Source organism: Lemur catta, chromosome 9, assembly GCF_020740605.2.
Source record: "Lemur catta isolate mLemCat1 chromosome 9, mLemCat1.pri, whole genome shotgun sequence".
NCBI classification, from domain to species: domain Eukaryota; kingdom Metazoa; phylum Chordata; class Mammalia; order Primates; family Lemuridae; genus Lemur; species Lemur catta.
In genome coordinates, this window is record NC_059136.1 from 62,625,832 (window position 1) to 62,642,467 (window position 16,636).

A 16,636-nucleotide genomic window follows, 5' to 3' on the forward strand; every position below is an offset into this window, starting at 1 on the left:
GATGACTCATTACAGATTACCATAAAAGATATAGCAATGAAAAAGTTTGACATATTGTGAGAATTACCAAAATGTGCCAGACATAAAGTGAGCATGTTATTGAAAAATGGTACCGACAGACTTGACACAGGGTCGCCACAAATCTTCAATTTGTTAAAAAAAAAAAAAAAGGCCGGGTGTGGTGGCTCACGCCTGTAATCCTAGCACTCTGGGAGACCAAGGCGAGTGGATTGCTCGAGGTCAGGAGTTCGAGACCAGCCTGAGCGAGACCCCATCTCTACTAAAAATAGAAAGAAATTATCTGGTCAACTAAAAATATATATAGAAAAAATTAGCCGGGCATGGTGGCGTATGCCTGTGGTCCTAGCTACTCGGGAGGCTGAGGCAGTAGGATCGCTTAAGCCGGGAGTTTGTGGTTGCTGTGAGCTAGGCTGATGCCATAGCACTCACTCTAGCCCGGGCAACAAAGTGAGACTCTGTCTAAAAAAAAAAAAAAAAATCCCACACAGTATCTGTGAAATCCAATAAAACAAGGCTTACCTATATGAGCAGAGACCATATGTAGCCTGCAAAACCTAAAATATGGACTATCTGGCCCTTTACAGAAAAATCTTGTTGACCTCTGGCCTGGAAGAATGGAGGAGATTGACAAAAGATGGCCAAACACACTGATGTTTGCCACTCCCTAACTTTCCAGCCCAAAACAGAATATAGGGAAAATCAAGGTTGGAGGACTAGGACTATAAAAGTATACTCCATTCAAATTACTCTTTTCTCTCTTCTATAAATGACAAGTAACTAGCCTTCTGGCCTTTGCTCAGGTAACACCCTACAGACAAGGCACTCTTAGCTTCTTAATCCCCTCACCAAATCAGGCCATGAGTAACTCCCATCCAGCACCAAAACCTTCCTAACTGCTCTAGGCCACAACCTTCAATTTAAGGGTCCATTAGATACTATTCCTATATTACTCTTCTCAACTGTACTAACACTTCCTGGGTGTCAACCTCTACCTATCACCGTCCCTATAGCTTCTAAGAATCTATTTACTTAAATGATGGCATTTATTAAAACACCATTTTGTACCAACCACCATTTGTTTCTTCCAATTTTCACAATAAACCTGCCAGGTAGATAATAGTATCATCAGACAGATGAAGAAACTAGGATTTTGACCCAGTCACCTGGCTGATAGGTAATGGAGCTGGAATTATAGTACAGCTTTGATCTGACTATGTACACAATTCCCCATACCAAGATAAGAAACCTTACTTTGTTTTGTTTTCAGCAATACTTCACGAGAAGCTTTTTAAATTCATAGATAAAAGCCAAGTGAAGAAGATAGAGATCAAAAATAAAAATGTAAAGTATCTTGTCTGGGTAAAAAAATAGATTCATAACTTAATCATTTTACTGAATTCTACTTTTAATTAAGAACACGTTCTTGACATTTGGCTACCTTGGATCCACATAACACGTACTAACATGTTTTCCCTTCAAGCGATCACACACCAAGAAGATCAGCAGCTCTAAGCTGTTAACAACTTTTAAAAGTCACCCAACCTCCTACATGCCCAAACCACCTCCTTAGACACACACACATACCCTTCTTAGGACAATGCACAACCCTTACCAGAATTGAACAAGAATAGCAAAGGGGAGTTAAGAAAAAAGTTTTAGTACCAATTCTTTCCCCTATCAATTTATAATTATATATTGGATTATTTGCTGCACGTCTGATCTTGAGGGAAGGAAAGATGAGTCGATGCCTCCCGGTTTATGGCTCGTCAGGCAACTTACTCATTCTGCCCTTGAGGCAGCCACAACAGCACAAACAGGCTCAGCCAGCTTTACAAATGAAAAATGCCAGGGGGAAATGAGGAAGGGTACAGCCCACGTGGTGGGAACAAAACTAACATTTCAGGCTACCACTAAGCAAAGTGCTATATTTATACAAAGGTTAGATAAGTCTATAGAGATTTGGTTTATTTGAAGAGGAGGAATGCTTCCCTTAGTGCCACCTTTGGCAAAACAGACTTGAGGATTTAATTCATGCTTACATTAGCTGAAGGTATAATTCAGAGAGAAAGTTTATAAAGTTCATCAATATTAATTTATCTATTAACAAAAAGTTACTTTTCCCAGCTGCCTGAAAATGAACACATGTGGTTTCAGAAAACCAAATTTTCACTTGTAAAAATTTTTTAAATTAAGTTTTTAGTTTGCATACTAAGAAAATCACACATATAAAATAACGCACACACACACACACACACACACACACACACACACTGGAACAAGTTTAAATTATGTTATAATTACATCCCAGTTCAAAATTCCATCTCAAGGCCATTTTTCCCTGCCATAGAACCCTTAGAAGAAAAATTTGTTACTTCCCTTTCTACTGTTTACTCTTTTATAGTATAGCAACACAATTACATGTTGCCAGACACATTACAATAAAATATGCTAACAAAGGAATAACAAACACAAAATATGTCAAGAGCAAAGTTTATTAGTGCTCCAACTAAGAACTGAATTTCCTACAATTATATGATAGAATGAGAGGAAGAAGTAACAAATTATCCTTAAATGAGTTGCATAATTTTTACAATGGCACTCTGGGAGGCCGAGGTGGGAGGATCCCTTGAGCTCAGGAGTTGGAGACCAGCCTAAGCAAGAGTGAGACCCCGTCTCTACTAAAAATAGAAAAATTAGCCGGGCATGGTGTCGCACACCTGTAGTCCCAGCTATTCAGGAGGCTGAGGCAGTAGGATCACTTGAGCCCAGGAGTTTGAGGTTGCTGTGAGCTAGGCTGATGCCACGGCACTCACCTGGGTAACAGAGTGAGACTGTCTCGAAAACAAATAAAAAAAGAATGCCACTGTAAAAGAATATAACTAGAAGCCAAGGCAGGTATTATTGTAATGAAGAACCATGTGAAAATTTCAAATAAACCTGACAAGTTGATTACACCCCAGAAGAAATAAGATGGAGGTAGGAGGTAATGTAACAAAAGAGAAAAAAATTTACTTCAGAAAAAAGACATGTATATGTGATAAATTAGGAAAAGGAGACTCAATGACAAAAAGTCTTCTGAAGACTTGTAAAACAAAAAGATTATCCTGGAATTCCCAAACTCACATTTTAAAAGTAAAATATATTTTACAATTAAAATAAGCCATACATAATCAACATAACCGAGTACTGGCAAGGAATAGACAGCATTTCTAGTCACTTATTACAGACCACAAGCCAGTATTTGCTGATTTGGCTCACATCATGCCGATGTAATGCCAAAGATAATTCCTTCCCCCCTCCAGCTAACAAGGTCAACTACTAGCCCAGCTTAACTGTACACTTGGTGATATTTAAAATCCCTTTCACACGTAGGAAGGTACCAAGGAGGATTTAGCACTTCCCTCCACCTTCTAAGCCAAGCAAGGAAGGTTTGTGCAATTACAAAGGCCCGGTTCAATTAATCACAACAAATAAACTCCTAAGTGTATTATAGAATAGAATGAGCCACATTCACACAATAATTTACAAATGGAGAAGCCAAATTAAGTACCTGTACTAACACATAGCTGATGCTCTGAAAGGTCTATACCAAGTCTCACATAAGGTTAAAACAATTTTAAGTCTAAATGAGGTCTTAAATCAACAAAGAAGTTCTTTTCAAAGTCCCTTGGCAGCTGTTTTTCCTCTTCTGAGACACCTTGCAGATCAGTCAACAACTGCAGAGTATGGGGCAAGCCAGCCATTGGCCAAGTTGTTGCATATACTATCTCATTATTCCTTACAATAGTCTTACACATTTTAGGATGGGGAAACAGGCTGAGAAGTGCAGTAAATCAGCTTCAGTAAATCTGACTCTAGAGCTCATGTTCTTAACCACTAAGCTATTATTCCCCATTTTTAATCTATAGGAAAAACAGGCCATTGTCACACTGATAGTAGAGCACGCCTATGTACACACACACCCAGATCCTTTACGCCCATCAAGAAGTGGTGAAACACACACCCCATGTTAACCTTTGGATGGGCAGGCAAGAGTTTAGTGATTTTCTTTATCCTGACAATGGAAAGCTGCACTAGTGAAATGGCATCTGGTAATCATGTGAAACAGCACATGTGCATGTGATACCCTGCAGCAGAATAGAAATTTTACAAAATTAACTTAGCTTTACTGCTGAATGCTTTATTTAGTATGTGCCCAGGAAACACAGGGTAACATAAATTTAAAAGGGAGATAATCTCTCTCACTAGTGAACCCACTTTCAATGCTCTTTATACATTCTAGAATATTATACTCCCTATATTAGGTGCTAGAGCGTCTAATTTAATGTAAAGTGAGGCCAGACATGGTGGCTCACACTTATAATCCTACAACTTTGGGAAGCTGAGGCAGAAAGATTGCTTAAGCTCAGGACTTCAAGACCAGCCTGAGCAAGAGCAAGACCCTGTCTCTACAAAAAAAAAAAAAAAAAAAAAATAGAGAAATTAGCCAGGCCTGGTAGTACACCTGTAGTATCAACTATTCAGGAGGATCACCTGAGCCAAGGAGTTGGAAGTTGCAGTGAGCTATGATACCACCTAGCTTGGGCCACAGAACAAGACCATGTCTCAAATAAATTAAATTAAAATAAAATAAAGACAAAAACTCTAAGCCTCAGCTTCTCTAGCTTTAAAATGGGGGTGATACCTCCTCACTGGGCTATTGTGAAGCTATTGATGGGGATATATAGCAAGCACTCAACTGACAGTTCCTGTCTTTCACCTGCTCTCTTTCCCATGCTTAAAAAAAAAATAAGTTCTTAATAAATGCTTGGCAAAGTGAAGGAAACACAATATTTGAAGTCTTGATTAATAAGAATAAATCAGTTCATGAGTAAAACTAACAAAAAACAGATTAAGAAATCGGGAGGAAGTCATTCCTTCCAACATTAGTGGGGGAAAAACAGAGTTGTTCTTTTTAAAAAATGAATAAAAGAAGTCATTTATACAAAAAGCCCCAAAATCAAAATGTCCTTTCAGCAGGAGACAACTAGTATTAATTTCTCCTAGGCATCTAAGATAATGTCTTCCTTAAAGAAAAAAAAAAAAAACAAAAACAAAACATTTGAGGTCAGGCGTTCGAGAATAGCCTGGGCAAGAATGACACCCCATCTCTACAAAAATTAGAAAAACTTAGCCAGGCATGGTGGTGCACACCTGTAGTCTCAGCTACTCGGGAGGGTGAGGCAGAAGGATTGCTTGAGCCCAGGAGTTTGAGGTTGCTGTGAGCTAGGCTGACACCATGGCACTCTAGCCCAGGCAACAGAGTGAGACTCTGTCGCCCAAAAAAAAAAAAAAAATCCACAGAAGGCCCAATCACCATCATCATTACAGCCTCACCACCTCACCTGATTAAATAAAGAGCTTACAAAATGGAACTCACAAATCACCTGTAGATGAAGTCTTCTCAGCTGGGATCAGACAATTCAAAAGCAGGCAACAAAACTGTAAGTGGAATAATCTAGAGGCCTAGCACTAACACCAGAAATTGTTTTTAGAATAAATACAAAGACAAAAGAGGGAAATAAGTGCTAAAATAAGAACCAGAACTACATTCAAGAAATTCCTAAACCCTTTCTTTTCACCGAAGTGTTCATACTTTTTCACTTACATAGCACACCTCATGGTTTACAAAGCTTTCATTTGGGAACATCCAAGATAAAGTGAGGCTTGGAAGCAAAAGTAACTCACAGGAAGGCAAAGCTGCTGTGTGGCAGAGCTCACTTAGGCCCAGATTCTGTGACTCTGCCTCTCAGGCTTTAGTCTCCTCTTCCATTAGAAAATGACAGCATTCTCATCTTCTTTGATCTTCCATAAACATCTCAAAATACTGCATATTATTCAGGTTCCACATACTTTTTTAAAAACACAAGGCCTTGTTGCTTTCCCTCCCCGCACCCAAAAATATCTGCCTTAAACACAAAATTCCAGTGAGGTATAAAAAACTACATTCTTTCCGTATGAAGCAGCAATCATACTCCTTGGTACTTATCCAAATGAACTGAAAACGTAAGTCCACACAAAAACCTACACAAGGATGTTTATAGCAGTTTTATTCATAATTGTCAAACCTTGAAGCAACCAAGATGACCTTCTGTAGGAGCACAGATAAACTGCAGTCCACCCAGACAATGAAATATTATTCAGTACTAAAGCAAAAGGAACCATCAAGCCAGGAAAAGACATGGAGGAAGCTTAAATGCATACTATTAGGTAAAAAGACAATCTGAAAAGGCTACATACTACATGATTCCATCTATATGATATCCTGGAAAAGTCAAGACTACAGAGACAGTAAAAAGATTAGTGGTTGTCAGGGGTTAAGGGGGAGGAAGCGATGAATAGACAGGGCACAGAGGATTCTTAAAGCAATGAAACTATTCCATACTATGCTGGTATTACAATGTATTCTGATTCTATAATGATGGATACATGCAATTATACATTTGTCAAAACCCACAGAATGTACAACACCAAAGTGAACCCCAGTGTAAACTATAAACTTTGAGTAATGATGTATCAATGTAGGTTCATCAATTGTAACAAATGTACCTCTCTTGTGCAGCATGTTGACAGTGGGAGATGTTGTGTGTATGTGTGAATCAGGGGTTATATGGGAACTCTCTGTACTTTCTACTTAATTTTGCTCTGAATCTAAAACTGCTGTAAAAGATAAAGTCACCAGGTATAGCAGCGCACACCTGTAGTCCCAGCTACTTGGGAGGCTCAGGCGGGAGGATCACTTGAGCTCAGGAGTTTAAGACCAGCCTGGGAAACACAGTGAAGACCCTGGCTCAAAAAAAGATAAAGTCTATTAACTAAAAACTAAATGAGAAAAAATTTACTTGAATGTAAAGTTAGTTAATAAAGCATGTTCCCAATACACTTAGTGTACTGTGAAATCACCAAGGCTCCAAATAAAGTCAATATTTCTGTACACTCATTTAAATAAAGAATACAACTATTTCACAGCAAGAAAAAATTAAGCAAGCATATCAACTTGCACATTATCTTATTTATTCCTTTCCAGGTGTCAACAGAAGCCTCTCTCCCTCCCCCATGGTTTACCTGGTGGAACAGGTAATCCCTCAGGAGCAAATGACTCTGCATCTACTTGGCAAAACCATGAAGAATGTTTAATGACTGTCTTTAGGTTTCAAAATTCAATGTCATTTCCATATTAGCAAGGAAAATGAACATGTTTAGTGTTCTGAAAGAACAGAACAACACTTCAGACATTGTAAAAATACTTTGCATAGATGAGCACATATGGATGTTCAGATTTGGTATGATTGCTTTTGACCTCAGGAAGTGGTGTGGTGGCCTAGTCAGGGAAAAAATGATTTCTCTGAATAGGAGTCATAAAATAATTGATCACAGCAGCAATGTAAAATAAAAACCATTGCTAACTAAGAAAGCTTCATAGTATTTCTAACCTGTTAAATGGGAAAGACATATGCAGCATAATATTAAAATATTTAAGATTAAAATCCACCTTTTAATTAGTAATAAAACTATAAATCCAAGATTCTTCCAAAGTATGTCCAAAGCAACTAGACTAAATTAAGCTATTTTTAAAGAAAGATAATATAAAATCCTTTCATTTTTTTTCAGTGAATGCATTGTTAAATGGCCATGACTTCCTTCCTCAATTTCAGGTGTGATGTGCCTAAAATGGAGCACAACTTAGCTTTATTTACAATTCATCTGTTTACTATGGTCAAAAATTTCGGATTTTCATCTCTATGGCATTTAAAAAAGAACTGCCAACACAAACCATAGAGCTAAGATTAAAAGGAATGACAAAAAAAAATGGCACAGCATCCTACTTATTCACCTAATGATAATGCAACTTTTTTAAGTACTGTATACTGGTGTGGAGAAAATACAACACAGAACAAGAAGCCCACGTAACCATTTTGAAAATGTTTACTAATACCCTCAAATTATATATGTATGAAGCTCTTAAAAATGAAAAAGGGAAAAAAAAATGAACTTTAACATGTCTTCTCTGAACTGTCAACACATTGAGCAAAACCAACATACCTAAGAACCTCTGTTTGTAGCTATGGAAATCTTTACTAGCATTACTGACCTGTAATTACTAAGGAGAGATTATCTTTGCTAAAAGAAGAAACTGAATAGTTGAGGATAAACAATTAATATACTGCCTTTCCTATGAAAATTGTCTTTTTTTTTCTAAATTAAGAAACTTATTAGACTTTTCTCCTAGTCTACTTATTTTTTTCTAGATGTCATGTGAGACACAGAGAGGAGGTGGCTGTCTGCAGGCTAGGAATAGCCTTACCAGAACCCAACCATGATATACCCTGATCTTGGTTTTCCCAGCCTCCAGTACTGTGAGAAAGTAAATTTCTTTTGTTTAAGTCACCCAGTCTCCAGTATTTGTTATTGCAGCATTCAAACTAACAAAACAAGAATTTCCCTGTTGTCCCAACCTTTCAACAAAATTCTCATGAGAATCCCTTCAAAATAAGCTTATTCCACCTTCTTCCCAGCACTACTAGTGATGCTAACCCAAAATTCCAGATGATTCCAGGAAGGCAAATAAAGATGGGTTTGACCTACTCACAAGTAGTTAGAAAAAATACGGAAACAACCTTCTTCAATCAGGAAAGTAAATTTTGAAATAAGATAAAAACCAGACTTTAGTTCTTGAAATAAGAAAGTTTAAGAATAAAAATCTATAACCCATGAGTTACTGAAAGTAACTTAAGATTCAACTTCATGATGATTCCCACAGTGGCTTTGGGGGAGCCACTTAACCTGATGACTACTGAATTTCACATCTGATAGATTAGCACATGACTGCTCATTAGTTAGAACTTTAAAGACTTAACGGACCCAAGGTGATGGGTCATTCATGATTACAGACTTGTGATCATGTAATATTTACTTTTATAATATATAACACATCAAATGTACTATGTTGGTAATTAAAGAATTTGGGGGGACAATCCAGACCCCATTTTGTCATCTTCACAGATAGATTATAATCACCATCTTCTTGTATGTATTTGAGAAACTGAGGGGAGGTTAAAAGGGGGAACCCAGTGAACAGCAGTTTGTAAGGTGGACATACCCACTAATTTCAAAAAAATTCATTGGCTTCATTCCAAGGAAGCCAAAATAAACACTAAAACCAAGGTAATTGAGAACAAGTGGTCTTGGGATCTGCACCAAAGAAAGTAAAGTCTTAACATTCTTCTACAGTTAAGAAAAAAAAAAAAAAATCCCATAATCTGAAATTGAATTCTATTTCAGATATGATCACCTCACAAAAATCCATCTGTAAATCCATTCAACTGTCCAAATTCAATTAATTATAACTACTTTCAAAGATGTCTATAATTGCACTATTAGTTCCTGGTAGCACTGTAGTCAAATTTTGGACAGGCCAATTTCATTCATATGCTGAGAAAGTTTAAAATGTTTAAAGAACCTTTCATAGTTCCTAAGCATGATGATTGGATTTTCATGCTCAGGAGACAGATATGCCTCCTTCATCAGCACATTACCCATCTGACATGAAAAAATAACATTTTAAAATTTCTTGAGTTACCATTTTTTTCCTGGAGCTATCTTTTCAAATGCTTCTCCGATAATCATTTAAAGGATACACTCTGTCATTGCTGCAACATCTAGTTTGTCAATATCAGGTGACCCAGGGCAACACTTCTTGAATTCTTTTCGAAGATCAAAAAAGGAATAGAAGCATTCAGGTAGTAGTACATTCTGAGGAAGGACAAGGTAGATACTGTTAAGTAGGTGATTTGGGGTTAATGTCTTCCTAATCATTAGGAACCTAAAATTGAATGTAAGCATATTTTACCAAAATGTTTAAAAATTTAACATGAGAGTAGCTTGATTTTTAATAGCCAGTCTTATTGCTGTATTAGATTCTGCACACAAGTCTCATGGAAAAAAAAAATTCATCTTATTTTAAGGCAATGGATTACAATGTTTGTGCTCCAGTATGCATTCCACTCAAAACATATCTGAAGCTATAATACATTTGGGCTGTTATATTTTATATTTTCTGGGTGGTAATACTACTTTTCCTAGCCATAATCATTTTAGACCATCTGTGTTTTCAAGCAGCAATATCAATCCTGTTTCCTTACAGATGTATAAGTTTAGACATAAGACTAAATTGTAAGGCCGGGCGCGGTGGCTCACGCCTGTAATCCTAGCACTCTAGGAGGCCGAGGCGGGTGGATCGCTCGAGGTCAGGAGTTCGAGACCAGCCTCAGCAAGAGTGAGACCCCGTCTCTACTAAAAATAGAAAGAAATTATCTGGCCAACTAAAATATATATAGAAAAAATTAGCCGGGCATGGTGGCACATGCCTGTAGTCCCAGCTACTCAGGAGGCTGAGGCAGTAGGATCGCTTAAGCCTAGCAGTTTGAGGTTGCTGTGAGCTAGGCTGACGCCATGGCACTCACTCTAGCCCGGGCAACAAAGTGACACTCTGTCTCAAAAAAAAAAAAAAAAAAAAAGACTAAATTGTAAAACTTAATAGGTTCAACCACTGGGTTCTAATAATGCATATTTTCAATACTAAATTAGGACAGTAAATTCCTGATTAACTGAAAAGGATTATTTTTGTGCCAAATTATAGCCCCATATTAGTTTTCCTGACCACTATTCAGGTATATCTGACAATTCAAATGAGACTTTAAAAAAAATCTCACAAATCCTAAAGGCAAAGGAGAAATGGTTACCTGCTGTTCTTAGCTACTGGCACCACTCCTGTGGTTATTAAAGCTTAACTGTGTGGGCAAATATTACACTATTGTTTCATTTTTTTCTGAACAACAAAAAAAACCATCATTGAATAACTTTTAAAGATTTTTTTAAAACTGAATTTAGATTTTTCCTAAGTCTTCAAAATAGTTTGTGTTCACTTACTAGTAATTTCTACCCAATTGTATGTTAGAAAAATCAAGAAAAGACTTTTTAATGTTAGTTAAATATTTATGCAAAATGTCTCCTAAGTTCCTTCCATTGGATTCTATTAGATGTGACCTGTTCATGCTATATTTGAAATCAGTATTACTACATCATGATCACAGCTTTTAAAAGAGTTAACTACCAAAAAAATCATGAATCCTCACAATTATCTACAAAAATCCTCTTTTAAAAACTGTTCATAATAATAATAACTCACATCTCCAATAATAAAAGATCAGTTTAAATAGTTGTATCCATTTAAAATACTGAGTATTATTTAGTGCTTACAAAAAAGATGTTCTATTAAATTATAAAGTAGGCTAAAAGGTGTGTGTAGTATGAATGGTCTTTGTAAAAACAAGGCTTTTCTACACAAATCTGGAAGAATATATCCAAATACATTCATGTTAGAGAAAAACATTTCAATATATTGTTTTCTGAGTGGCAAGATGATGTTTTACCATATGCCCTTTTTTCTTTAATGAATATATAGAATGATTTTCATTATGATACTACATTGTTTTAGTTTCTTGTACTTAAAATCCTAATAGATGTGACTCAGGAAAATATCTTATTTTTTCTTGGCAGGTTTTCCCACATTCAAAGCAGTCCATCTAAAAATAATGTAAATGGCTCTTTTCCTCTGGCCCAATAGGGAAAAGATGGAAGTCTTGTCCCTTCCCATATGAGTCTGAGGAGGAAAAGTTATCTTCATTTACTAGCATTGAATTTAAAAAAAGTATTCCCTTTTTCAAATAATTAATTACTAAGGCTCCTATAAAAGGAACAATTTCCTCAAGACATAGGAACTTGAGTTACTCCTTCAAACTTTTAATACTGTCATTATATACTTAACTCATTTCCCACCTTTCCCTACTTGGGGAATAAAAAGAAATAAAATCTACACTTGCTCACTTGCCTTTGCCATCAATTGTCAATCTACATCTTTCATTGCAAGACTTGCCTCATACAATTACCTAAATATATTCTACTTTCATCTTTTCAAGCTCAGTACCTGCCAGCCACAATAAAAAGTAACAGCTCAAACTAATTTAAGTTGTTAAGAGCAACCGTATTAGCAATGATTGGCCACACTGGGTTGGCTGTCTATGCTATTCATCTGTGCATTGCCCCACAGCCCCTCACTATCCCTCCCAAGGAGAGAAATCACATTATATCCATGGTAACACTACATTTTTCTCACCCCATAATCTTCTTCATATCAGAAATATAAGCAAAGGTAAAAGATGGGGCTGATCCTATTGGTTTGATACAAGATACAGTTTTGAACATTTACTTAGCATCAGACAAAGCAAAGTGAGCTATAACTACTGCCTCACTAGTAATATGGGTAGGTCTTATTTAGTTTTTCTTAAATGAAATGATTAGAAATACAATTTTAAAAGTTTAATTGAAATTTTGTTCCTTTCTTTCCAGGATATAGCATTTTTAGCACAAATGGGAATATTACATTACAATGTATTAAAATTCAGTTATTTTCTCCCTACTTGTAGTTATTTTAAATGTCCACAATTCTAACAGCTTTAGAAAAGGGAAAATGTCAAGTATCTTGAAAATTTGATATAAACAAAAAGAGATTGTTTTAAGTCACCAAACGGTATCTATAAAATTACTGCAACCCCAAACATTTCTTTGAAGTTGTCATGCTTTTTTTTTTATTGTGGTAAGATATACATAACATTAAATTTACCATCTTAAAATTTAAGTGTACAGTTCAGTGGCATTAAGTCTATTAATATTTTTGCAACCATCACCACTATCCATTTCCAGAACGTTTTTATCTTCCCAAACCGAAATTCTGTACTCATTAAAGAATAATTCCCCATAGGTATTTTTTTTTAATTAGGGAAACTTGAATAAGCCAATTTTCCTAAAAAGCCTCCAGTCACCCCAAAGGTCCAACGGATTTCCAGAAGTCAGCACTCTTACCTTCTTGGAAGCCTCAGGATGCAGGATTTGCCTGACATGAAGCTGCCCGTCAGTACAGAGACAGAAGGAAGTGCCCACCCCAATATTCAATTCGTTGCTCACTGACTGGTTAAACTGAAAGAACAAAAAGACACACAGGGATGCAACGGATGCAGGATTTACGAACTCTGCAAAGTGGCTCCACTTGGTGATAACCAGAGGAAACCACGCTAAGGACCCTGAAAAGGAGACACTGGTGCTGGGGCAACATTAGAAACAGAAAGACCTTCTAAGATTCCTTTAGGCAGGGAAGCTTTCCACCCAATCCGCAGTTTACGCTCAAAAACTAGTCAAAGCCTTTTCCCCCTTGGTCTCTCCCCGCCCTGTCCACTTTTTACCATAAATTCACTCCAGACTTAATTCAGAGGTTTCATTTCATCAGCAGGTTGCCTTCTGATTACATCATTCCCTGGTGTTACTTTTTTTGTATGGATGTGCCAGGCTTAAGAAAGATACCAGTTTCTGATAAACACATGTGGGTAATGGGTATACACACCTCTAGAAAGTCCAGTAACACGTTTCTGGGAATACATCCCAGAAATAACTTTCTCCTGTAGCTCGAATCTCGTATGCTAGGGCAGAGGCCGTGAGATCGCAGGGCAAACATCTGTGCACAGGTGTTCAGCGCCCCACCCTATCCGCGATCCGGCACCCATCACCACCCAGAGCAGCCGGTTTTTAGGTCACCTCAATCCCAATAAGGAGAGTCCATCCGCTCCGCGGTGACCCAACGAGCAGCCCTACATGTTCGGACCTGCAAACCTTTCCCGGCGCTGAGACCAGGGCTACTAAAGAAGTAATGATGGAACCGAGCCTTTCCTTAAGCGTCTAGAAGCCTAAAACAAGGCAGGTACTTCCAGGTTCCGACCAAAATTGTGTCCGCTTCTGGCACACCTGACGGAGCCCGCCCGCACGTCTACACCGCAGCGCCCCCGGCCCCAAGGCTGTAGACCCAGCCCCCTGCAAGAGACAGGGGCGTCTGGAATCTGGAGCTAGGATTCAAACTCCGCTCGTCACTCGGGTGGTAAAACGGGGCTGATTCTCTGGCCCCAGGAACTACTCGGGAAGCAACTCGAAAACCGAGAATTTCATCCCAAGACCCTGGGAGCCGGGAGGCGAAGAGCAGCAGCTACCTCCTCCCATACGGCCCACTCCGGCCCCGAAGCCGAGTTCCCACCCGCGCGGCCAGGAGTATCGCCACCCTGCCCCCAGGGACACGCGTGGCCCGCCCCGAGAGGGCGTGGGGCCTGGTGGGGTTGGGCCGAGGTGGGAGTGGGCGGCGTGGCCCAGGGCTGTCACCTGTCGGAGGGCTTGGTCCAGCTGCGACGCCGAGGACAGGCTTTCGGCGTCTATTTTAGTTTCTTCTTTGCAATCCTCCGTCAGTTCCAACTGATCCGGTCTAACTAGTACTTCGTGCAACTGTCCCACCTCCAGGGGGAGAGAAGCAGGGGTCAGTTTCCCCCTCCTTCAACTCGGGAGCCTCGTTCTTACCCTCCTCCCTCGCTACCCTGCTGCGGCGGCCCGGAGGTCCGGCTGCACAATCACAGCTCACTAGTAGCCAGCGATTCCGGCGGCCGAGTGGTCGGCTGCGTCCCTGCCCCCTCCGCCCCACCCCCACCCGGGTCAGGTCGGAAAGGCCCTGGAAGTAGACCCCGGGGCCTCAGGGACCCCACCTCGTCTCGGCTGGGCGTCCCCCGACCGGCAAATAACCCGGCTCGAAGACGCCGGCCTCCCCACCTGAGCCAGGTTTTGGAGATCTGAAATGGCTCCAAGGAGGTTGGCTAACAAGTTCGGTTTTACTCTGGATTCTCTAGGCCTCAGGTCCACCCTCACAAGTGGTCAAACAAGAGCACTTGTTTACCTACCTCCCCCGCCCCACCAACTTCTACAACAAACTTTTTGCCCTACTCCTTGCTCTTAGACAAAAACATGGAAAAAATACCTTCTTGTTGGCTAGATCCACGACTTTCCATAACAGCAGGATCAGCTCCTTCTCATCCGAGCCCAGCTTGGCCCCGGTGGCCCCAGCAGTGATCCCAAAAAGCACCACCAAGTAATCCGGAGAGGCCGTCATGACGATAGGTGGGGAGGGGGAGAAGGGGGGTCGGGAGGCGGTGAGGTGGGGTGGAACTGAGAACGAGAAAACCTGCGCTGAAACCTCTTCTAAGAGAAAAGGAAAGAGCGCCCACCCCCCCTCCTCACTGCCGCTGGTGCAAAAGGCGGTAACCAACCACCCAAGCCCACACCTGGCCGGTGCTCCACACCCAGGGCAAGAAGGGGGGTGGGAAGGAGGGCGCAGGAGGCCTGCCCTTTTTGTATTCAATTGCCCGTGCGTCTATGCAAAAAGCCAGGAGCAAGGCTGCACCCCCGGGAGGCGCGCAATGGCTGAAAGCTTTTCTGTTTTGGGATGTGGCTCCACCTGCCCGCCCCTTCCCCCTCCCCCACGTGGTGCAGGTAAGAGACACCTGGCGGCGCCGGCCGATTGGCTCCTTCAAACCACGACGTGGCAGTGGTGGGGGAGGAGGCCGCTTGGAGAGGTGGGGCAGGGGGAGGAGGGGGCGGGAGACAATGGCAGGATGAATGGAGAGGCGAAGGCGACAGAGGAGGAGGGGGAGACGGGAGGAGTGGGGAAGAGGCGGCTGCCACCCAGAGGGTAGACCAGGCCAGACAGGAAAAGGGTGAAAGGTAAAGGGCGCTGAGTCGCTGGGGGGGGGGGGGGGGCGTCTGGGAGTCCCCACTGGAGGTAACCGAGGTTGGGGGGCTCGGATAAAGGCCGGCTGTGGGAAACGAAGCCGAAAGTTCTGAAGGGTCAAGCATAGAGGCCGGGCGCGGGGAGGCGAAAGGAGGCCAGAGGTGAGGCCTGGGGTGCGGAGCTGCCCAGGGCGCGGCGCCCGGGGAGGGCTAACCGCGGAGGGAGGGACCAGCCAACGGCAGCCGGGAGGTGGCGGGGGCAATTGCCAGACCCCGGAAAAGCCGCTCCCGTGCCAACACACCTTTCAGTGCAAACAGCAGGAGAAATGCTGCGAGCCCTTCCCTTCTCCTGCCCAGAGCTGGGTGCGCGCTCACCTCTACCCAGCCGGGCTGCTCACCTTCAGGAGCGGGACCCCGCGCGCTGCAGAGCCGGACGCCGGGGCCGGACGCCCAGCCACCGAGTCACACCCCAGGACGCAGTTACTCACCGCGCGCAAAGCAGCTGGTGGGCCCCCATGAGGAAATTCAGGCGCAATGGACCTTTTTCCCAACTACTTTAACTGGAACATCCTCCAAGGCTGGGGCCCACTTTCTTTGATTTGCCTTGGGCCCTAAATAAAGTGCATCTATCCCGCGTATCTAATAAAAGTTTTCCTAAATCTGGCCAAGGAAGCTTCTTCCTCGGTTCCCTGTTCTGACTCCACGCCCTTTAATCATGCATATTGGCTTTGTACTTGGAGTGGGTAGGCTTGAATGAGGTCCCAACCTCCCAGTTGATCTGCCCAGAGACTTGTGCACCCACCGTCACCCCCGAGCTACCAAGTCGGAGGGCAATATGGTGGGTCATGTTAACATTTTGGAGAGAAAAGCGCTACAGGTGAAGTTTCCTCGGGTTTTATATTTCAAACTGTTCTTGGGAACAGAA

General features: G+C 41.1%; 1 protein-coding gene, 2 long non-coding RNA genes and 1 pseudogene across 10 annotated transcripts in view; 3 read left to right on the plus strand and 1 right to left on the minus strand.

The window, feature by feature from the left end:
- The window catches only part of ESRP1 (epithelial splicing regulatory protein 1), a 58,061-nt gene extending 42,641 nt beyond the window's left edge, over positions 1-15,420 (minus strand). For 3 of the 7 annotated variants that reach the window (XM_045560748.1, XM_045560747.1, XM_045560750.1), the window contains exons 1-4: positions 14,963-15,184; positions 14,320-14,448; positions 12,982-13,095; positions 9,699-9,813 (exon numbers count right to left, since the gene is read on the minus strand). In XM_045560748.1, the coding sequence (XP_045416704.1) occupies positions 9,699-9,813; positions 12,982-13,095; positions 14,320-14,448; positions 14,963-15,094 (490 nt within the window). In that variant the 5' untranslated portion in view covers positions 15,095-15,184. Of the gene's footprint in view, positions 1-9,698; positions 9,814-12,981; positions 13,096-14,319; positions 14,449-14,962 lie in introns of all 7 variants that reach the window. The other 4 variants (XM_045560754.1, XM_045560751.1, XM_045560749.1 and 1 more) reach the window with 3 other exon arrangements.
- Positions 9,518-9,606, plus strand: LOC123645504 (annotated as a pseudogene).
- On the plus strand, positions 14,364-15,521 carry LOC123644583. 2 transcript variants are annotated; one of them, XR_006737180.1, is made up of 3 exons: positions 14,364-14,470; positions 14,978-15,102; positions 15,368-15,521. It is a non-coding gene; the product is annotated as an uncharacterized LOC123644583 (long non-coding RNA). The 2 variants fall into 2 exon arrangements; XR_006737181.1 differs by having other exon boundaries at positions 14,444-14,470; positions 14,942-15,102.
- Positions 15,522-15,526: 5 nt separating this feature from the next.
- On the plus strand, positions 15,527-16,374 carry LOC123644582. Its single transcript, XR_006737179.1, has 2 exons — positions 15,527-15,705; positions 16,021-16,374. It is a non-coding gene; the product is annotated as an uncharacterized LOC123644582 (long non-coding RNA).
- Positions 16,375-16,636: the final 262 nt, after the last annotated feature.